Source organism: Lissotriton helveticus, chromosome 6 (assembly GCF_964261635.1).
Source record: "Lissotriton helveticus chromosome 6, aLisHel1.1, whole genome shotgun sequence".
NCBI classification, from domain to species: Eukaryota; Metazoa; Chordata; class Amphibia; order Caudata; family Salamandridae; genus Lissotriton; species Lissotriton helveticus.
This window is the reverse complement of record NC_136067.1, coordinates 85,564,157-85,587,525: the sequence shown is the minus strand read 5'-3', so window position 1 is coordinate 85,587,525 and position 23,369 is coordinate 85,564,157. Positions and strand designations below refer to the sequence as shown.

Sequence of the window (23,369 nt, the reverse complement as noted above, 5' to 3'; positions counted from 1 at the left end):
CATAACAAAGGGGTTTGTGAAAGATTTTTTCTGTTACCTTGCAGTCTTTCATGCATTAGTTGCATGTTTCCTTGACTATTTACTTTACTTTACTTTACTTGGACCACCGACACAAATAAGGTATCATGTTTATTGGGAGACCAAGGGAAAAGCTGAGTGATAGGACATTTGCTGTTGCTGGGATCCCACCAATTTCACAACAAGAGGGACATGTGACTTTTAAGCTAAATTTGAGGTTTGCAGGGTATTCTGTGTAAGAAAATGAGGAGGGATCCATGCAAGCCAGACCTAAATTCTAAATTTGTGTTACGCTTGTAAGCAAACATGGGTTTGGCAATCTTGTCTTTGTTCGATGTATCCGCATTTAAAATCTGCCACCTTGAAAATACAGCTTGCCTTACCCTTTCATTCAACATTAAATGTCGTGAAATGAATATAAGAGACGCATCTTTCTCTCTCTTAGTACTCTTCAACAAGTGTTGGCGGTGAAAACACCAAGCTCTCTTGTAAGAGTCCCTAATTATCTTCCTTGGATAGCCCCTAGCCAGGAACTTCCGTTTCATATCTGCAGCCTTAGTGTCATAATCACAGATGTTAGTGCAATTATGCCTAAGGCGCAGAAATTCTCCAAAGGGTATTGCATTCTTTTGTATTATGGGATGAAAACTATCGTAGTGCAGCAGTGTGTTCCTGGCGGTCGGCTTAACGAATAAGTCATCCAACAGGACCCCAACACTGCTCTTGATTAGTATATCCCAATATTCCACTTGTTCTGTACTGATGGTATATGTGAAGTGTATATTCTCATCACAGAGATTTATCCACTCCATGAATTGAAGTAGATTCTCTCGGTTATCCTTCCAAATGAAGAAGGCATCATCTATAAAGCGTGACCATTTGGTCACAGATTCATAGAAGGGAGCAATTTCGTTAAACACAAACTTTTTTCAAAAAATGACATATATATGTGTGTGGGTGCACTGCATGGAAATAGTGTTGCTTTGCATTTTGAAAGTTATATGGTGCACCATTTACAACAAAACACACAAAGCAATAAAGTTTAGGGTGCAGGTAGTACTATTGCAAAAATATTTGTGAGAAAAGCCAAAGCTTCAGTTGACAATGGATTATCCACCAATGGAAGTCTGGGTAAGGGTCGATGTTAAATAGTTGTAATACAGTGCTATAACCAAATTCAAGGGCATTGCAGATTGTTAAATATAACCCATTTAGAGATGATTTTACTCACACTGGCGTTATAAGCATGGATCTAAGATATTATGCCATTCAGCTTTTCTCCGAAATGTGTGTAGTGTACTGAAGGTTGTGTTGTGTAGTTCCTCCCAATCCATAGGACCTGCCCATTGTTTGGACAACATAAACTAAGGGCTTGGGGCCCGATTCACAGAACTAATTTACAACAAAATCCTAAACTTACTACTTTTGGTATTCACAGAAGGCATTTAGTAGTCTTAAATTAGGATTTTGTATTAAATTAGGATTTTGGCTTAAGTGAGGATTGTGTCCTAAATTATGATTTTGTCCTAAATTATGATTTTGTCCTCAATTATGGTTTTGTCTTAGGTTAGGATGTTGTCTTAAGTTAGGATTTTGTCCTAATTTAAGATTTTGTCTTAAGTTAGAATTTAATAACATGTCCATGGGGCAGGTTGCATCATAAATCTACTTGTCCTGTAACAAAATCCACTTGTTCCTTTGGTACTATGTAGTGCAGTGACAAATTATGGCAGCAATCTCATTATATAAGAGCTCTGATATAGCCTCCCTGATTATGCCAGGGCCTAATACCATCGCAGTGTTTGAATACTTGCAATCCCCTTATTTTGCCACGTTTCCGCAGATCTAGATACTGGGGCTGAAGGTAGTGGTAAGCAATAGTTCCAAGGTTATAATGCCCTTTTGAGTCTGTGCAAACCTACTAACTTGCATGTTTTAAGGGATTTCAACAACTCTTCTCTAATCTTGTCCCATACTAAGAAATGTTGGAAATGTACTCCTGACAATGGCAGACGTAAACCTTCCAGAGTTGGAAAAAAAGTGGTTGGAGGGAAAGTGAACTTGCAAACACTCAGATTTTAGCATGAGCAAATCTACACATGCATATTTTCTCATGCTAAAATGAGGTTCACAAATATTTTCTAGGAGTACTCTTTCTTGTCCTACTTGGGAATTAACGAACGCTGTACAGCTGCACTTAATGCAAGGACATACACCATGGGTGCACTTTTGAGACTTTCTTTAATAATTGGGCTCCTAATTTGGTCTGCCGTTGACCATGACCTTTTGTGTTTATTAAAATTCTGTCTCTCTGTATCGGCTGGCTTCACTGTGGGTGACAGCATTCTGCTCTTTCACAAGGAGCATATCAGCACACAAAGTAGTTTTGTTCAGTGCCAGTAACTACTGTGGAAGTGTGTGATTTTTTAGAAAATTTTTTGTTATAGTGGTGAGGGCCTGGCAGCTCCCACACCACTTAGGTTTTACAAAAACCATGCCAAAACAATTCACACATTGACAAAAAAAAATCTGACCACCGATTTCAGACCTACTGGCTTTGCCAATGCATGTTTATTTTTTCTGTCCCATAATCTTATTGAAACTGGTTACACTGATTTTCCATTATGAATATTTTTGGGAAATACTAGCATGCATCAACACGTTACTAAATGATGCTGCAAAGAAATGGTACCTGAAATGTTATAGTAGTTCAGCAAAATTACTTTTTTTCTTCTTTCATTTGTTTATGAACATTTTATTTTGAAAGCAAAGAATCAGCAATCTTGCTTTCAAACTTCTGCAAATATTTACATCAAATCAAAGAGCATTCTAAGAGCATTATACATAGCCTCATTGCTAAACTTTGAAAACATGTGTACACATGTTCATACTGGAACCACTGTCAGTAGTGCAGTCAGAGCTTACAACATTTACTTAGGTAGGTAGGTAGCCAAATACCGGTCGGTAACAGCCGAAAATCGGTAAAATCGGCCATTACCGACCGGTATAAGTGCATCAGATGTATGTCACCAAAAACGTACCGAATCGGTAAATACCAGTCGGTAAAACACCGAATCGGTATTACACGAATCGGAATTTACCGAATACATATTCTCCGAATCGGTAAATAAGAAATGGTAAGTTACCGAATCGGTAAATACCGGATTCATATTTACCGAGTCGGAAAATAAGAAGTGGTAAAAAAGGCCATTTGAGATGTAGGAAAGTCAGGAAATACCGAATTTCGTCAAATTCGGTATTTAAGAGTCGGTATTTAACATGGATTGGAAGCAGGTGGAAACCAGGAACAGGATATATAGGAAGCTCCCAAAATGCAACTGCACACCCACAATGGCGGCTTTCTACGTCATTGCAAGGCGGCTACGGATACAGGCAGCAGGAGAGAGGGTCTGGCTAAGGGAGGAGCAGGTATATAGGCAGAGGATCATCCTCTTCCAACTCACTGAAGCAGAGATCCTGCAAAGGTACCGACTCCACCCCAGAACCATCCTGGACTTGATCAGGGACCTCCACCCATATCTAGAACACCCAACCCCAAGAGCACACGCCATCCCACCCCATGTACAGGTGCTGTGCTGCCTACACCTTCTTGCCTCTGGGAGCTACCAGCACGTGATAGCCTCTGTAGGTGGAGTGTCCCAGAGCTGCCTGTCACGCTTCTCCAGAAAATTCCTAAACGCCATGATGCAGAGGATGGAGCACTACATTGAGTTTCCTGAGACACCTGCAGAACTAGCAAGGACAAAAACCGAGTTCTATCAACTTGCACAGTTCCCGCACATCATCGGCTGTATCGATGGGACGCACATCTCACTATGCCCAACTGCAGCGACTGAGCACATATACAGAAACCGGAAGTCCACATATTCAATCAATGTGCAGGTGATCTGCAACGCTAGCAACATGATAACGGACATTGTAGCCAAATATCCTGGGAGTACCCACGACTCCTACATATTCACCAACAGTGGGATATACAGACGCCTTGTGGCTGGTGATTTTGGTGATGGATACCTGCTGGGTAAGTATGTGCGAGACACCCTGACAGTTCATGCAGAAGGTGCACACCTGAGTACGTGACTAATCAAATTATCCTTTCCCACCCAGGTGACAGTGCATATGCCCTGCGGTCATTTGTGCTCACCCCCTACCTGAACCCATCCACCAGGAGTGAAAGGCGGTATAACGTGGCACACAGAACAACACGTTGCGTGGTGGAACGTACATTTGGGCTGCTGAAAAGTAGATTTAGGTGCCTCCATAAGAGTGGAGGTGCACGTCAGTACACGCCAATTATGTGTTGCAAGATTATTGCGACCTTTGCCATGCTGCACAATCTTGCCACCAAGGAGGGCACAGAGATAGAACTGACATATCATGAGGACATTGATGATGGGACAGTACAACCAGATCACAATGCAGCAGGAGCAGCACCTGCAACAGATGGTCGACTGCGACGCGCAGAAATCACCAACAAATACTTCTAATTGAGCAATGACACACAGCCATGTCCAGTGTTTTGAACAATCACTTTAATGTACACTACTGCACCTTCCAAAAAAACGTATATCAAATTAAATGCACTTTGCAAAATGGTTGGCCAAAGTTCACTTCACTTTGACCTGTCCTGTGTTCAATATGTCACTCAATGTTTGCGCTTACGCATGATGTTTTGCGAGCCACGGGGCTGGGGGTCTACATGCGCACTGGTGCCGGTGTCATCAGCATGGAGTCTGCTGCTCCTACGAATGTCCTGAACAGGCGTGCTGGACCCACTCCTGCTCGTTGACTCCTCAGCGTCCCCAACAACCATGTTGCCACCTGTGGCTGTCAGCTGTGTCAGCATTGCCTCCATTGCAGTGGTAACCCTCCCCATCCCCCGGGACAAGTCACTGCAGCAGTGTACAATGTCAGTCTGCAGATTAACAGAGCGGCGACACTGCAGGGTGGTACAAGTTGCCAACCGGTTAATCGACTGATTGAGCAGCCTGACCTCGCGCCTATACCTGCGCCTCTCTTCGTGGTCACTTTCAAGCCTGTCACAGAGGGTGCCCATGCGCACCCCCATGTTCCTCACCCCCTCCGCCATGGACTCCATCCCTTTGCCCATTGCCTCCATCCCTTTGCCCATGGCCTCCATTCCCTTTGCCATGGCACCTATCCCCCGATCGATGTCCGACATCCTGGTATTCTGCCGGTGCACTGCCATGATGCCTTTGGCCCGCATACGCTGGACTTTGACCATTGTGGCTTCCAGCCCTGCACATCCTGCCCCTCATCCTGCTCTCGTGCCCTACGGACATGGTCACCTGCACGGCCAGATCCCAGTGACCCAAGTTGTCCAGCGTGGCCAGCCATTGTTGGTGTACTAGGTCTGGGAGCCTCTACCACTTCCTCATCGGAGCTCTCCAGGATCCTTAAAGGTGGTACGTCCTGCCTCCTTGGCCTCACTTGCATAGGGGACCCTGAGCTGGGTGTTGTGGCTACTGCAGGTGCTGACTGAGTGTGTGTCTCAAACAGCAGGGGCGGCAGTGGCTGAGCAGTGGTGTCGTGCTCCATTGCTGTGGGTGCCTGGGGTGTGGTTGTATCCTCAGGGACAGTGCTAGGTCCAGCTGTGTCTTTGGCCTTCTCCCTCGCAGGCGTTGTTGTGGCACTACACTCCCCTCCCAGCGCTGCTCTGAGCGATGTCTCTCCTGTGAACAGAAATGGACAATGATCAGCTGCGTGTTTTCCCAACACAGATTCCAAACACACGATTAAATTTGCCTAGACTGTTTGTGTATGGGGAGTGTGGCATGGCATGCAGGGTTCGGTGTTGGCAGCTTTGATGTGTGTACCTATGACTACAACTACCATGATGCTTTGCTGGGGACTACAGTCATGTGTGCTGGATTGTGAGTGATTCACCCACATTGGGGAAGGGGCCTGGGAATGGGTGGGGTACATGTCCATGTATCTTACCTTTCTTCCTTGCAGCTCTGGCTGAGCTATCAGCATCCCCGATCCCATGTATGCTCTCAGGCTCCATGGTGGATTCCACGAGCTGCTCCAGGTCGGTGAGGCTCTTCCCCGCACCGGTTGCTGCTGATTCCTTCCTCTGGGTGGCTAGTTTTTTCTTGGTGGTGATCCTCAGATCATACCACCTCTTCTTCATGTCGTCAATTTCGCGGTGGGTAACTCCTAGGGCATTGACCTTGCTCTGTATTGCCAGCCAGGTGTTCCTCTTCACTGACTCAGCTACTTGCACAGACTGTCTCCCAAACAGCTGGCTGTAGTGCTCCACAACCTCCTCCACCAGCACCTGGAGCTCTGTTGGGCTGAATTTAACCTTCCTCTTTCTGTCCCCTCCATCCTTTGGTGCCTCCTGGGACTCCATGCTGTTTCTCTGCTGGTCTCAGTGCAGCCTACTCCTCTGTCTCCCCTCCAGCTCTCTCTGCAGTTCTGTTGCTCTGCACCTGCATGGGTGTGGCCACCTCCAGGTACCGGGGTGTGGTACTTGCATCTGATTGGTTGATCTCTCAGATGCTTTGTTGTGGGGTGTGGTGGGTGTCCCCGATTGGTGCACAGGCTCACATGTCATGTATTCGAATTTTCGAGATCGGATTTTACCGATTCGGTAAATTGCGATTCGGTGTCTCCCATTCATTCCTATGGGACTGGAAGGCCATAGGGTTGTATGGGTGTTACCGACTCGGATATTACCGATTCGGTAAATACCGATTCGGTATTTACCGACTTTGAATACCGATTGATACCGATTCGGTATTTTTTACCGGATGTTTACCTACATTTGGGTTTCCGGTTCATAAATACAGATTCGGTATGAGTCGGTATTTATGAAGTGGTAAAAATAAATTACCTACATCGGGCCCTTAGAGCGCTCACCCTAATAATAAAATCTTTCAATTAATGAACCATAAATACAAGTTTGAACAGCATTAAAATATGGGCAAAAAGATTAACTTAACTGCAGACAGTGCCCTTCCCTGATCCATTATGTTGTACTGCAAACTGGCAGCCAGAGTGATTGTGCTGCAGGGGGTTGGGCCTACTTGTCCCAAGGGCAAAATACATATGAAAACTTGCTGTCCTTGACCGCAAACAATATGTCCGGGGCATCAGGCTATCGGAATTCTACATCCCTGCCGGGGACCCAGGCTGTGGACCTGAACCTGTTCAGAGACATCCACACAGCAGCAGGCTCCAAATGCAAGAGTTGAGAGCTGCCCCAATGGGGAACATAGCCACTTTACATCGTATGGGGAAAAAGAGACTAGAGCTAGGCCCCTGTGGTATCTGCCTGCCCAATAACATGGGGGGGCTGAACCAGTGGTGGCCCCCCACTGCGCTCACCCCAATTGACTGTTTGATCTGAATAGGCCTCCATCCACCTCATGGGAACACCCAAGACAATCATTAAATATGGGGATACCGTGGGCTACTGCAGGGGAGCCTGAGGACATGTGGGGCCCAACTGATCCACCCGGGGGGCCACAACACTGGAGGGCCTGGGGGCAACCCAGATCTTTTTGCTACGCCCGGGCTGCCACCAGCCTTGATCGGCAAGGACGGACCAGACATTGGGACAATACCGGCACTGTCAGCCGACACCTTGGTCTACACTCATTCGGTGCAGGAGTGCCACAGCCCTATTAATCCTGCTGACACTGGAAGGTGGGATCAGTCTATAGACGCAGGCAGACGCATGAGCTCCAGGCCCACAGTCTCATTCTGCCTTCTCACTGCTATTCCTTGAGGGCTGAGAGGATAGAGAGGGCCCCGGAGACAAAACTTACCCTGGGCATTAGGGTGAAGAATACCGATACCAGAGGTCCAAATGTGAATTTGGGAAACAAGTAGATCACGAGGAGACTGCGCAGCCATTTTACTAGCCGTCTGCATCAGCACATACTAGCCATAGACAAGACCCCCTGTCACCTGGGAGACCTATGTAGCAGCAATGGGTTAGCCCCAGGCTCGAACAGCAGGCCCAGCAGCGGATCAAGAAGAGGATACGCCTGCTCAGCAATAAGAAGCCCCAGTGGGCTTGGGCCGATCAGCAGCAGCTTGCCAAGATTCTGGAGACCATAGCTGACATAAAATCTACCCTCCATCAAGACATTAGCACTATCTCTGTGGGCTTGGGGCTACTGCGGGCAGAGCACCGGAAGCTTGCGGAGAGAGTGGGGGAAACGGAAACCTCCATTGCAGCATGCAACCAGCACAACAAAGATTGAGTAAGACAGTGGAGTAACCCACAGACCAGGTGCAAAGATTGGAACTCAGGGCTGAAGACGCCGAGGGACACAACTGCAGGAACAACGTCTGTGTCGTTGGGCTGCCGGAAGGAGCGGTGGGTGCCAAGATGCTGGCATTCTTAGATCACTGGCTCCGCACAAAGCTGGCCCCAGCAGGGTATTTCTACCTTCTACATATTGGAGAGAGTTCATAGACTCCGGCCGCCCGCCCACTCCTGGGTGTCCCCTGTGGCCTGTGGTGGCGCAGCTCCTGCACTTCAGAGACAGGGAAATCCTCCTACAGAAGGCACGCGTGGACAGACCCTTCGAGATTAATAATAGCAAAGTGTCTATTTTCCCGGAATACACGCCGGAGGTGCAGCTGGGCTTCCTTTCTAGAAGTTAAGAAAGCTTTGCATGAGGAAGGTTTGCAATGTTCCCTTATGTTCCTGGCTAAACTTAGTGTAGTGCTGGATGGAAAGACCTACTTTTGCGAAGACCAGGCGGGGCATGGGAGTGGCTAGAAACCTACAGGGCAGGAGTGCCCACCTTAACTCATGCTAACAGAATGGCAACTATAAGTCCTTTCCCAGGCGGAGGGCCCTTAAGAGACTAAAAAAAAAGCGTTCACTCGCCCTAACCCCTCCCAAACTGAGACGGAGAGGGCAGCTGCTCTACAAGCAGTAGCTGATATATTGAAACCCCAGAGGTCCACGCCAGAGAAGGGTTCACCCACCGGGAAAATAACTGCTGAATCGGAATCAGACTCCTCCCATACAGATAGTGTCCAGTTGCCAGTTATAATCCCTAGAGCAGCATATGACCTCTGATCTCGATGGACTGGTGTGCAGAGCACCACATGCGTCACACAAGCTGAGTTTTCTGTGCTGTGGGCCGGCGCGGGCTGACTCACCCACTGGGTCACACCTACAGGCAACCACCCCCACACCAAATAACTGGTTTTGCTCCTCTGTGGAACACCCTGTTTCGTTTGCAGTTTGGGCGCCTGGTGGTTGCCAGACTGCTCCAGGGAGAGGGAGTTTGGCAAGGCCAGGGCTATGTTTTTGTTTATAGTTGGGATTTACTCTTGCAGGAGTGGTGATGCAGTATCCTATATTGGCAAGGGTCGAGGAGAGGAGCAAGGAGGGGCGAGTCAGATTTGGTACCTCCACAAATGGAGCCTGCGCCCTACACATTACATTTCATGTCTTGGAATATTAGGGGTCTGGGGACGGCAATCAAAAGACACAATGTACATCGTTACTTGTGTAGGAGAGGGGAACAGGTCACTCTATTACAGGAGACACAGCTCACTAGTAGTGAGACAGAAAAGCTACACGGATGCTGGAGGGGGGAAATTTACGCAACATCCTACTCTGCATATGCTAGGGGGGTGTTACTCTGGATGCAAGCAGGGGTGCCCTTTCTGCTATTGGACTTATTAATGGATAAAGAGGGCAGGTATGTATTCATAAAAGGGAGACTACTCGGAAGTGATATCCTGCTGGGCAATATATATGCACCTAACCAAGATCAGGTGCCCTAACTACAAAGTCTCTCTGCCCTAGTGGCCATTGACGCCAGGTGAGGGCACGATTATTGGGGGAACTACAACTGTGTAGCCGACACAACTATAGATCGCTCGCATCCCCCCTGCCCAGGGCACATGCCACAGCACAGTGGCAGGATTTACAGAATGGAATACTCACTGGAGTCTCATAGACATATGGAGAGCGCAACACCTTGATGATAGGGACTATTCATATTACTCCACTATACACCAGTTGCACACGTTGATAGACATGTTCCTATGCACACCTGGGCTGGGGCAAGCTATCACCCATACAGAGGATCTTGGGTGTACCTTTTCAGACCATAGCCCCCTTTTACTGACCAAACAACCAGCAGGAAACCACCCCCTAGCCCCGCTGTGGCACCTTGACACCTGTTTTAGGGAGACCTAAGGATCTCCTATAGATGCGTACTTTGACATTAATACCCACATAGCGATCACACTGTCAACAGAATGGGAGGCCTTTAATGTAGTGACAAGAGGGCACAGCGTGAGTGCGCCAGGAAATCAGACAACTAGAAGACCAGTTACATGGGTTGGATAATGCACAAGGGCAGGACGCAACACAACACAACACCAAGCGTTGAGAAATACACAACAGTAATACCATCAAACTCTTGAAAAACTGAGGTGCTATCATTATAAAGTGCATGAGGAGGAGGGTAGGCCAGGTCAGGTATTAGCATGGCTGATCAAACCAGAACTTAGAGGCTCCCCGATCACTCACATCCGTACCTGAACGCACCAACAGATTCTCAACCCACAGGGTATTAATACTTTAATTTTCAAATACTACACAGAGCTATATAGGGCATCCCCCTATGTTCCACAAGACGAACAAAGGGCATTTTCTATCCTTAACACCATTTGGGTGCTTAGACCAGCAGATGTTGGCTGGATTAGGCAACCCTATTGAATTTCACGAAATATGGGTAGCCATAAAGAGCATGGCCACAGGTAAAATTCCAGGCCTAGATGGATTACCAGTGGAGTTTTACTCTAAGTATGCTTCAAGCTGGCCCCCACCTGCCGACTGTATACGCAGAATCACTACACTTGGGTCACCTCCCTGATTCTGTCAGAGATGTATTAGTAATCCCGCTCCCTAAAATTAAAAGCGAGAGCCCACGAGTCTGTGATTTTTGCCCCTTTTCCAGGCTTAATACAGACTATAAAATCCTCAGTAAGATACTGGCCCAGTGCCTGCTCCCACACATCTACTCTGGTCCAGCCAGACCAGAACGGCTTCCTTCCAGCGAGAAACATTTCCTATAACCTTTGTAGGCTTTACTCAGTAATGTACCACCCTACAGTGCGGCTTCTCCCCAATACAGCTCTTCTGGAGATTGATCTAGAAAAAGCATTTGATTCGATCAGATGGGACTTCTATTTGACACCATGCGATGCATAGGTTTATGCGAGGAATGGGTAAAGTGGGTCCAGCTGCTCTATCACAGCCCGCTGCTAGGGGTAGAACGGGAAAAGTAGTCTCCACGCAATACCACATTTTAGTGGTGCGCGGCAGGGATGCCCGTTATCGCCCCTTTTGTTTGCTTGGGCTATAGAACCCTTGGCAGCATTATTCCTCCGGGGAGGGGATGGACTGGGGTTGGAAAATGGAGGACACATGCATTTTATCTCCCTATATGTGGATGACCTGATATACCTCACAGATGCTGTGCGTGTACCGCATCAGCCCTGGACCTACTAGACAAGTTTGAACGAGTCGCCAGACTACAGGTCATCAAAGATAAAACCTACCTCTTCTCGCTGATGCCAGAAAATCCCACCCATCAAGCCTCCCCTTGGACCCTAATTGGGCCCCTTATACCTTTAAGTATCTGGGGATTCATATATTTCACTCTCTAGAAGATATGAGAGACGGAAATCTTGGTTGTGCTCTGTGAGCCCTTAAGACCTGTGTCTCTTTTTAGTGTTCCCTCTGCCTCCCGATCATAGCAAGAATCTCAATCTCCCTGTCAAAAAGGGTTATGTTGCCCGGCCTGCTGTACTTTTTTGTTAACCTACCAATGGTAGTACCCGCTAGATGGTTCTGGCAACTGGATGCCCTCTTCAGAGGTCTCATAAGGGACAAGGGCCGCCAGAGGGTATCCCTGACAACACTACAGCACCCAGTGGAAGAGGGAGGACTCGGGGTCCCGAACTTTGAATTTTACTTCCTGGTCTCACAAATACAGTGTTTGGCACAATGGATAGAAGGTGTGGGACCAGTGGGTACAGATCTGATGGACTTAGGGGAATGCGCACTCTTAATACGAGCTAAGATGTTGGACCTAGCTGTGGCGATCCCTCACCATTCCCTATTACAGACCACGGCATTGAAGTGCTGTAGACACTGTGTAGCCATACGAGCGAAGGTCCCCTTATATGCACCCGACATAACCCTGATAGGCCTCCCACATGGTAACGCCAGGAGGGAATTCTCCTCTGAGCAGCTGTCCTGCTGGACAGCGCTTGGGCTGGAGACGGTCTGGGATTGTTATCAACAGTCTCTACTGGCCCTACTAGGAGACAATCAAAACTACTGGCCTTCTTCTGTATGAAGCCCTGACACACATATTTAGAACACTGTGGGGCTGCGGAAGGGAAGAACCCAAGACACATGGACCACTACACTCCGTACTCCCTTTGGATGGGGCACGCCAACAAGTGAAATGGTTTAATGGCATGCGTTCCGAGATAAATGGGTATCAACAAAGCATAGATAAATAACAGATTGGGAATGGAATAGGATATTAGCATAACACAAAAAGGTATCTTAAAACACCATGCTCAAATATATTTAGTTTAACTACACACACAGGACGGTCATGATACCTCATCCGATTTGGGTCCCATTTGGGGGAAATATACTTAAAAGCCAGAGGTGCAACCACGACGATGCAAACTTTACCCATATGATCTAGAGCTATACAGTGGTGAGCTGATTTTGGAGTGAAGCAGTGGAACGCACACGGATAACAGTGGCTCACACGCTTGAACCCACGATGGAGATCTGCATACTGGGACTCTTCCCAAGGCTATCCAAGCGGCAGTAGGTACCCGATTTGTAGACTTGGCCTTCATATTGGCTAAAAGGAGAATAGCACTAAGATGGAAATCAGCCATTGGACATATCATAGCTGACTGGAAGAGAGATGTGACTCACTGGGCATTGGAAACAACAATAATTCCCTTTTGTCATCCAAACCTCAAATATTAATTAACCCATTGGCAGAACTGACACTTTTCACAAGTAGAGCTCGGTCCACTCTGTTGTTATTAATACTAGAACAGTTATGCCAAAGCGACAAATGTCTATACATACATATATATATATATATATATATATATATATATATATATAAAGATTTTTTTACCTGTTTGTAGGCATTCCTGTTGTTTGTATCATATCTGTATATTGCTGCTCTTCCAACCAATTTAATGGTTTTTAAACTTTTTTATATATTTAGATATTAAGATTTGTTGACACTTTTTTTGTAATTATGTATATTGTAATTATGTATACACTTGGACTGGTATAGCGTGTTGGTATGTATTTATTTGCGGAGTTTGCACATTCAATTGTACTCAATTGTTATTTGCACATTCATTATAGCCCACTTGGGCTGTATTATCCTATTAATTTCAATAATGTGGATGATTAGGACGCGACAAATGTTTTATGGTAGAAAGATCGTTCCTTTTTATTTAGAAATTGGTCCCCGGCTTTTACCAATGTCCTAGCTGAGCTTGTTGCACGATTAAATAGATAACAGTTGCAATTTGATTAGGCATGTACATAGGATTTTGATAAAGTAGTATTCCAGTTTTTTTAATTTATTCAGGAATTACTTTTAACATGTGTTTACTCATTGTACTGTTTTGTAATCATGCATCTTAGCTCTATTGATCAATGTATTTTACATGTATAATCACATTCATATTTATTGCATTTTAACTATGGATGTTTTTGACTGCAAGTAGGGAGACATCAGTCTGTCTATGTTCATGCTTTACTATCGGCACGCCATCACTTTAAAAAGGTCACCTTACCTTCTTAGCGTTTGTCATGTGATCAAGGTCCTTCGAGGGCTGAAACGCGTCATGGTCGACTTGGTGTTTGGGCTCCATTAAAAGAATTTTTGCACCAGTCTAGGGTTCGTCTCGTCTTTGCAGGATTGCTTTTGAAGTGGTATATATATATATATATATATATATATATATATATATATTATAAATATATATAAAATTTCCTTTGAAGAAACCTTTTATTCTTTATATTCTTTTATGTGTTATCTTTATTAAAAACCCAGCCAGTTCAATTAAAAAATACAAGAACATTTAAAAATATAAATTACAATCAACTTCACAGTGGAGAGGTGTGGCTCACCGGTTAGAGGCGGCAGACCTGTAAGCAGAGAACGGCCCGGGACCAGGGTTCAATTCCCGACGCGGCTCGATAATTCTCGCCTCAGTGCCTACTCTAACCAGGGAACACACTCGGTAACTCTGGGCATTAAGCTTGCCTCATCTCTACAAACGGCCCCCCACAGACGCCGGGGATGCCTGGTTTCACCCTGGAGATACCCAGAAAGGGACCATCTCACAGGGAAAACCAGGACGGGTTCCCCAGCGGTCTACAGTGCCAGGACACTCGGGTAGAGTAACAGTGCGCTTTACAAGTATCCCACATTTACATTTAGTTCAGATATCAAAAAGCAATTTCATAACACATGATACATTTCCATGAAATTTTGATATTCAAAAGTTAAAAACCAATAGTCAAGTGTTAACGAGGTGTTTCGGTGAAACTTGTACAATCTCGTCACCTTCTTCAGGACAGTTTAGGTACGTTCAAAATTAATCACATTCTAATAAAACTGTGCCTTTTTCTGAGGTACACAAGGTTCAATTTTGTTCTTTAAGAATGCCTTCACACAGGTATTCTTTCTTAATAACTGTCTATATATTGTGAGAGATCCGTAATTTATATGTAGTAAGTCAATGTGATAGTGTGCTGGAGTCAGCTTCCCATATGCTATTGCCTCTTGTATATGGGGAGATCAACATGTATTGGGCTCCTTATTTCACAAACATGATATAGTTTTCACCTCCTCCTTTTCAATTGATGTTCATAGGCATCTTTTTACGGTTATTGTTTGCTTTAGTCTAGGGTGAAATAAACAAGTATTAGGTTCTTCGTATCGAAACACAGTATAGTTATAGCGACCTCTTTTTCAATTAGAGGAAACCTGATATGTGATTTGAACCACAGTGTCCATTAGACGATTGATTGAAGAATAACTACCAAAAGAGGCATAAGACATCTAATTGAAAAAGAGATTGCTACAATGTTGTTTCCAGTAATATATGCTGTCCCTCTTCTTGATATTGGGGGTGACTCCTTGTTGCGTTGTACACTCACTGGGCAGTGCCAGAGGAAAGGGCCTTGGTTAAGGAATATGAAGAGCGCTGAGAAGACACCCCACTGTAGGTCCCAGGAGGGAGGTCCTAGAGAACTGGGAGCACCCTGAGAGATACCAACACAGAAAAGACGATGACGAGCCCAGCTCACACTCAGATAGTACTACTCATGTAGAATTGAAGGGCAGGAGCAAGAATTGCAAGTAAATTGGCCCCTCGAGCCACACTGCCCTTCCCCACCCAACCCAGAGTGACAGGTTTGCCACCCATATTGCCTTTAGAGGCGGAAGATCAGGTCCCCGACTCGGAGTCCACCACTGGGCTGACCTCCCCACCCCACACGATGTACCGGACAAGAACCTGACCTGCCACACCATCCGCATAGTTATTTGGTTTACTGTTACCTTTCCTCTTTCATTATTTAATTTTCCTTTTTTTCAGTTTTTTTCACCCTTTGTTGCTGTTCTTACTTACTTCATATAGCATTACCCTCCTGAGAGGCAACATACACTCCCAATGCTGTGATCCCCTCTTTCCTACCAGACTGTATTCACGTGTGAGACACACATAGCAACAAAGACTAGGACCACTCCTTGGCCCATCACTCCCAGCGGGCTTAAGCTGCAGGCCTTCTTCTAGTGAATACCTTGATGGTATAAATGCGCATATCTATGTCTTGAATGCCATCTGATGTCATATGCGTTTTTTTTCTTTGACAAATGGATAAAGGCTTGATAACTGTTTACGTGCGACTTGCATACTGGGAACGAACTGCTGAAATTTTGATTGTATACTCAAATGCCAATAAAATATGGTATAAAAAAATGTGTGTGTGTGTAACCACAACAAAAAAAACCTTAGGTCTACGACAGGACATACTAGGCATAGTGATGGTTGAGTGTCCCTTTTACGGTGGCATGCTTCATCATAGGGTAACCTCCTCGCACTATGAAACTTAGTCACAGTGCGGACTACAAACCCCTCTCAGAGAGGGAGGAGCTCATAGATGTTTTAGAGAGAGGTATCATAAATATCTTAGATGAGCTGAAGTGTGATGAGGAGTGCAAAGCAAAAAAAGAGTGAAAATTAAAACTAGCTCCAAGGTACGCAAAATACTTTATTAGGGCATCTCTGGGACAGGAATAAAAGCCAAGCTAGAACAAGAGGGAATTCAAGCTGCTTCAAGGTCAATGGTAGGTTGACATGTTTCATCTTATTATCTTTATCAGAGATGTAGCAGCCTTCTTCAGGACCTGTTATTGAAGCTTCTGCAAGGTAATGTGCTCGTTTATACAAAAAGTGAAAGAAACAGAACCAGTGGTCTTTGTGGCAGTCCACATATTAGAGGATCCACTGACAGTTTGCCTGAATAAAACACACACACACACACATATATATATATATATATATATATATATATATATATATATATATATATATATATATATATATATCAAACACACACGTTCACGTTTATCCAAAGAACGAAGTCCAGGCCAGCATAAGTGTTCAAAACCGGATTTATTCCAGAGCCTTCACTCGACTCGAAGGCTCTGGAATAAATCCGGTTTTGAACACTTATGCTGGCCTGGACTTCGTTCTTTGGATAAACGTGAACGTGTGTGTTTGGTTTGTAGGGAGTGGCGACCCTGTCCATGGCCCGCCGCTGACAGAGGCCACCTCAGCTTGAATGCCAAAACTTTTCTTGGATATATATATATATATATATATATATATATATATATATATATATATATATATATAAAACATATTTTTTACATCCATCAATTCAATTAGCAAAAAAGTACTAGGTCAACAATAGTGATCTTTTTTAAGAATTTACCTCACTAATGCTAACCTTTATATATGTATAGTATAATGCATCCACCTAGTGAGAAATGTGGCATCCTCATAATAAAAAAACAACATTGTCCTTTGAAAAAGGTTTGTGGGCTTAATCGCTAATGTCGAATATCATGCCTCAACTTTCAACACCTGCCCTTCCTCTCTTCACATCTTCTCATGTACATTTCCACTTGTGTCATAGGTGATTGCTGGTTGCTGGCTGCCATGGGATGTCTCACCCTCAATGAAGACCTTTTGCATCGAGTGGTCACTCATGGGCAGGTATTCCATGATGGCTATGCTGGAATCTTCCACTTCCAGGTACAGTGTTTGAGAGCAGAGCATTGTGGGCCAAGGAAGAAGGTGCTAACACCCAACTTACTGTACATCTTGGCCAAAGGGATTTGAAACATTATCCGATGCGGCCGCTCCATCAGCACTCGATGTGAGCTGGACCACTATGTACACCCCTGCTGTGTGGAATGAGCTACCGAGGAACTCATTTAGTTGTTCCATTCTCAGGGCTATCATTGAAGCCCTGCAGCAAATAGTTATCAATCACACCCTCTGGGCAGTCGCCCCTCTAGTAATTTTAAGTTGTTAGCTTTTGCCTTAAGTTAAGGTAAAGTGTGTTTATTGTGGACTCAAAATTGTGAGCAAGTCTGATTCTCCCTAGGTGCTCTCGAGAGGAGGGAGGTTCTCCCCCAGAGATTTTTATTTGTTATGTTTATGGGGTCAAATAGTGCATTTCCCAGCACACGTTTCAACCTTTGTCCAAAAAGGCTATAATCTAGAGTATTTTCAGCTACTTACTTAGGCTGAAATTCCCAAAGGGACTTTGGAGGCACGGGGTCATGCGGGTAGGGGGTTTACCCAAGAAAGACAATTGGGTCAAACATTCATTTTACAGTCTAATTGCCTGGAAAATGGGCTAAAATACATAAAATAGCTCAGACTGTTAATGTACTAGCTTCAGTACGCTACATGTGGCTCGCAGGCACAGGTTTTTATTCCAGGAAGATAGTTCAATGAGTTAATGTAAGTTTATTGCAGAGATGTTTGTGTAACCTAAAGGTCAAAATGACAATCTTGTTAAAATAGCTGAGTGGTTTATGTGTCTGATGCAAACAACTGCATGCAACCATCAAGGCTTAACCTTGTGTAAAGCTGTAAAGCTATATTAGATTTCCTTTTTTTAGTGAGATTTATTAAAACCAATTCTTAAACATACATTTTTCATTTGTGACAGAAGGCCTAGATAACTTCGCCAGGCACAAGCGAAAAGACAGATACATTTTTGTATGCATTATTGGTACATTTTTAGTAAAGTTTCTACAAATTGTCAATTGTATGAAGCAATCTAACATTCTATTAAACTATGTATAGAGCTAAGATTTCAACAAACTTTATTGCTTGATTTAAAAAACCTTTGTAAGTTACAAAAGATAAAAAATATTTAAAAGTGTACATATGTAAAAAATGGAGTGCGAATTCCAGTCCAGTGTAAATAAAAGTAGCAATATTATGCTGATGGAAGGTCACTTGGATCGATCACATCACGAACTCTTTTTTCTGCTTGATCCAAAAACCTGACCAGGGCACAGTTTAGGTCGGTGTTCCGAGGATCAAAGCATGCCAGAACTGCTGCCCTGCATGATCTAACCATATTTTTGTTCCAAAGTTTCCTTAAGAGGGAACGTCTTTCGTGCAACAGGTTTGGGCAGAGGCATAGGATGTGTATGATGTCTTCTTTGTGTTTCCCACAAGGTCGACAGGGTTCGTGGCCGTTGACTCTTTTCAAGTTCAAGTTCATGCATTTATAAAGCGCACTACTCACCCAGAGGGTCTCAAGGCGCTGGAGGGAGGGGTTTACTGTTTATCGAATAGCCATGTTTTCAGTTCTTTTCTGAAGGAGATGTGATTCTGAGTAAGGCGGAGGTGGGTGGGGAGTGAGTTCCAGGTCTTGGCAGCCAGGAAGGAGAAGGATCTGCCACCCATGGTGGTTTTTCGGATGCGCGGGACTGCGGCGAGGGCTTGATTGGATGATCTTAGTTGGCGGATGGGATTGTAGAAGGACAGTCGGGTGTTGAGGCATTCGGGTCCTAGCTTATAGAGGGCCTTGTGTGCGTGGGTAAGAAGGCGAAAGGTAATTCTTTTGTTGACGGGAAGCCAGTGGAGGTTTTTTAAGTGACCGGAGATGTGCTCTCGGCGCGGGATGTCTAATATGAGTCTCGCTGATGCGTTTTGGATGCGCTGGAGCTTTTTCTGCAATTTTGTTGTAATTCCGGCGTAGAGTGTGTTGCCATAGTCCAGTCGACTCGTGACCAGTGCATGGGTAACAGTCTTTCTTGTTTCAAGGGGGATCCAGCGGAAGATCTTTTTGAGAATGCGGAGGACGTTGAAGCAGGAGGACGATACGGCGTTGACTTGTCTGGACATTGAGAGGGAGGAGTCTAGAATGAAGCCAAGGTTACGTGCATGGTCTGTGGGTGTGGGCGCAGATCCCAAAGCGGAAGGCCACCAGGAGTCGTCCCAAGCTGAGGGGGAGGATCCTAGGATGAGCACCTCCGTTTTGTCAGAGTTGAGTTTTAAGCGGCTCTGTTTCATCCATTCGGCTACTTCTTTCATACCTTTGTGAAGGTTGTTTTTGGCGGTGTTGGGGTCTTTGGTGAGGGAAAGGATTAGCTGGGTATCGTCGGCGTAGGAGATGATGTTGAGATTGTGTTGACGTGCGATGGAGGCGAGGGGACTCATGTAGACGTTGAAGAGGGTGGGACTGAGTGAGGAGCCTTGAGGTACGCCGCAGATGACTTCGGTGGGCTCTGAGTAGAAAGGGGGGAGTCGGACTCTCTGGGTTCTCCCGTCTAGGAACGAGATGATCCAGTCCAAGGCTTTTCCTTGTATGCCGATGTTGTTGAGGCGTTGTATGAGGGTGTTGTGACAGACCGTGTCGAAGGCGGCGGAGAGGTCGAGTAGAATGAGGGCCACTGTTTCACCGTTGTCCAGGAGTGTTCGGATGTCGTCGGTCGCCGCAATGAGGGCGGTTTCGGTGCTGTGTTTGGCTCGAAAGCCGTTCTGTGAGGGATCTAGGGAGTTGTTGGATTCAAGGAAGGCTGCAAGTTGGCTATTGACGGCTTTCTCGATGACTTTGGCCGGGAAAGGGAGGAGGGAAATGGGTCGGTAGTTTTTCAGTTCTGAGGGGTCTGCTGTTGGTTTTTTCAGAAGGGCGCTGAGTTCGGCGTGTTTCCATATTTCTGGAAAGGTGGCGGAGTTGAAGGAGCAGTTGATGACATCGCGGAGTTGGGGAGCGATGATGGAGTCAGCTTTGTTGAAGATGTAGTGGGGACAGGGGTCAGAAGGTGAGCCAGAGTGGATTGAGTTCATGAGGCGAATGGTGTCTTCAATGGTGATAGGGTTCCAGGAGTTGAGGTAGTTAGTTGGAGGGGTGGGATCTGAAGGGGGTGTTGTGAGTTGGTCATTGGGAGTATTCTTGAAGCTGTTGTGGATGTCGGCAATTTTGTTGTAGAAGAAGGAGGATAGCGCATCGCAGAGGTCTTGGGAGTTAGTGATGTCGTTGGATGCTGCGGGGGGGTTGGTGAATTCTTTGACGATGTTGAAGAGTTCCTTGCTGTTATGAGAATTGTTGTCGAGACGGTCCTTTAATGCTGATTTCTTGGCGGAGCGAATCAGTTGGTGGTGTTTGCGGGTTGCTGTCTTGAGGGAGGCCATGTTGTCTGAGGTTGGTTCTTTTCTCCAATTCTTCTCCAGGGTGCGGCATGTCTTCTTGGATTTTTTAAGGTCGTCATTGAACCAGGGAGCTTTTTTGCTGGATGATTTCGACTGGTGTTTTTTCAGGGGTGCTAGTTCGTCCGCACTGTGGGTAATCCAATGCCTGAGGTTGGTGGCCGCTAGGTCTGGGTCCGTTGCTAGGGTGGGAGTGTTTTGGCTGAGTGATGTGAGGAGTTGGTCGGTGGTGATTTTGTTCCATTTTCTTCGGGGAATGGGTTGTGGACGGTTGTGGGTCAGGGTTGTTTTGTAGCTGAAGTGAACACAGCTGTGATCCGTCCAGTGGAGAGCTGTAGTGTGATCGAAGGAGATGTGCTTGCTGGAGGTGAAGATAGGGTCAAGCGTGTGTCCGGCTATGTGAGTGGGGGTGTCAACAAGTTGTTTGAGTCCGAGATTGGACAGGTTGTCCAGAAAGGTGGTGGTGTTGTTGTCGAGAATGTTGTCAAGGTGGTAGTTGAGGTCTCCTAGAAGAATGTAGTTCTCGGAGGCGAGGGCGTGCGGGCTGACGAAGTCAGTGATGTCGTCGCTGAATTGAGATCGGGTGCCTGGGGGCCTGTAAATGAGGGTTCCTCTAAGTGTGGTCCTGGGGTCGGTGTGGATCTGAAAGTGGAGGTGTTCGGCGGTTGCAAGATTGTCGTCAGAGCTGGATGTAATTTTGATGGTGTTTCTATGGACGATGGCGATGCCTCCTCCAGTTTGATCGGTGCGGTCTTTTCGAATGATCTTGTAAGTGTCCGGTATGGCTATGGCGATGTCGGGGGCAGAAGAAGCATTCATCCATGTTTCAGTAAGGAAGGCTATGTCAGGTGACGCAGTGTCGATTAGGTCCCAGAGTTCGGTTGCATGTCTGTGGACCGAGCGGGTGTTCAGTAGGATGCATTTCAAGTCGTTGGGTTCGGAGCTGTGCGTGGAGGAAGTGTGTTTGGTGAGGGTCCTGAAGCAGTTGAATTTGCAGGAGAGGCAGGTGAATGGGCCGTGGGTACGTCCTGGGGTAGCTTCGCAGCAAAGTGGGGTGCGTCCGGGGTTGAGGGCGAGGAGAGTAGCGGCATCATAAGTTACTCTGGGGGGTTGGGGGCGGCATAGAGCAGGGGGACGGGCGCTGGGCGCGGTCCAGGCGCGGACGGGCGTAGATGGGCTTACCTTTGGCGCACCTTCGGCGCGGCCGCAGCGCGTGGACGCTGCGCGTTGGGACATCTGGCATTTAATGGATGGTGGAGGGGGCGGAGCGTGGGAGGGTCAGCAGCTGGGAGGCGGTAGCGGGGAGGAGGGGCGTGCCTGGGAACAACAAGACAGAACAAAATGGAGGTCAAAGGGGAGGCGAGGTAGGGGCAGCAAATCGCCTGTGGCACCGAGAGTGCAATCGAACTACTTGCAGTTGCTGGTAAAAGTAAACACACAAAGTCGCGTACACAATGCACTGTGCACAAAGCAGGGCGGGCGGCGCTACAATTCCATGCGCTATGATAACAATACAATTACAATGCGGAGCCTACGTTATGTTTATCAGCTTCTAAAATATCAATACGCTAATATTACAAAGCGCAGGCGATACCGTAGTGTCCAGTTAGGGGTGCGAAGTTCACCAAGGGCAGGCAGCAGCAATGGGAGAGGAGCGAGGAGGGAGCAACCGGTCAGGAACGAGTCCGGGCGGTCACTTTCCATTTTGGCAAGTGACACGACAAGTTGATGAGTCCCATTCTTAATTTTAAGAAGCTTAGTTTTGTACGAGCAGTAAATGTTAAGGTTAGGTACGACTGTGGAATCAGCTGGACATAGGATTGCAAGGTCATCCAGCCGTGACTTCTTTTTGCTAGCCGAGCCTTGTCTTCCACTAAAGAGAGTTTTTTAGCGCTTATTTTTGCTAGTCGTTTGAATTCATTTTGGCTTACTTGCAGATTCCAAAGGTCGTTCAAGCCTAGGGTTCTTAGCCCTTTTTCCCAATAGTCATGTCCTGCTCGCCATAGGTTCTTATTAAGACTGGCCAATAGGTGTTGGCCTAGGCTGCCTTCCTTCGATGACCTCAATTTGTGGCAGCACATTAAAAAGCTCATGGCTCTGGCCAAGGATTGATTACAGATACCCAGTTCCAGCCTGATTTGCGCCGGTGATGTTTGGTTTGGTAGCTTGAACACTATTCTATAAATTTTTGCGATGATTTTATCCAAATTTCCACTGTCCAATCCTTTTAACACCTCACTACCATAGGTTAATGTTGGAATGATTTTGGCCCGCGCGACCTGTATTGTTGGTGCAAATGTTGGGCCAAGTAGCTTTTTGTGTAGAGTGCTGATTGCGAAAGCTAGTGCTGCTCCCTTCTTTTTTTGTTCTTCAAGGTGGATTTTATATCTTCCGTTGTTGTTAAAAAAAAACGCCAAGATACTTGTGGCAGCTAGATTCAGCTATGCTTTCCCGGTTCAGGACCCAAACCAGCTTCTTTCCCCTTCCTGGACGCACCGCCAAAA

The 23,369-nt window shown here is 46.1% G+C and overlaps 1 protein-coding gene across 1 annotated transcript in view; it reads left to right on the top strand.

Moving 5' to 3' along the window:
• The window catches only part of LOC144762256 (calpain-1 catalytic subunit-like), an 879,063-nt gene that overhangs the window by 337,507 nt on the left and 518,187 nt on the right, over window positions 1-23,369 (top strand). Inside the window, exon 3 of the mRNA XM_078647399.1 lies at window positions 17,324-17,442. Coding sequence (XP_078503525.1) covers window positions 17,324-17,442 — 119 coding nt within the window. The remainder of the gene's footprint in view (window positions 1-17,323; window positions 17,443-23,369) is intronic.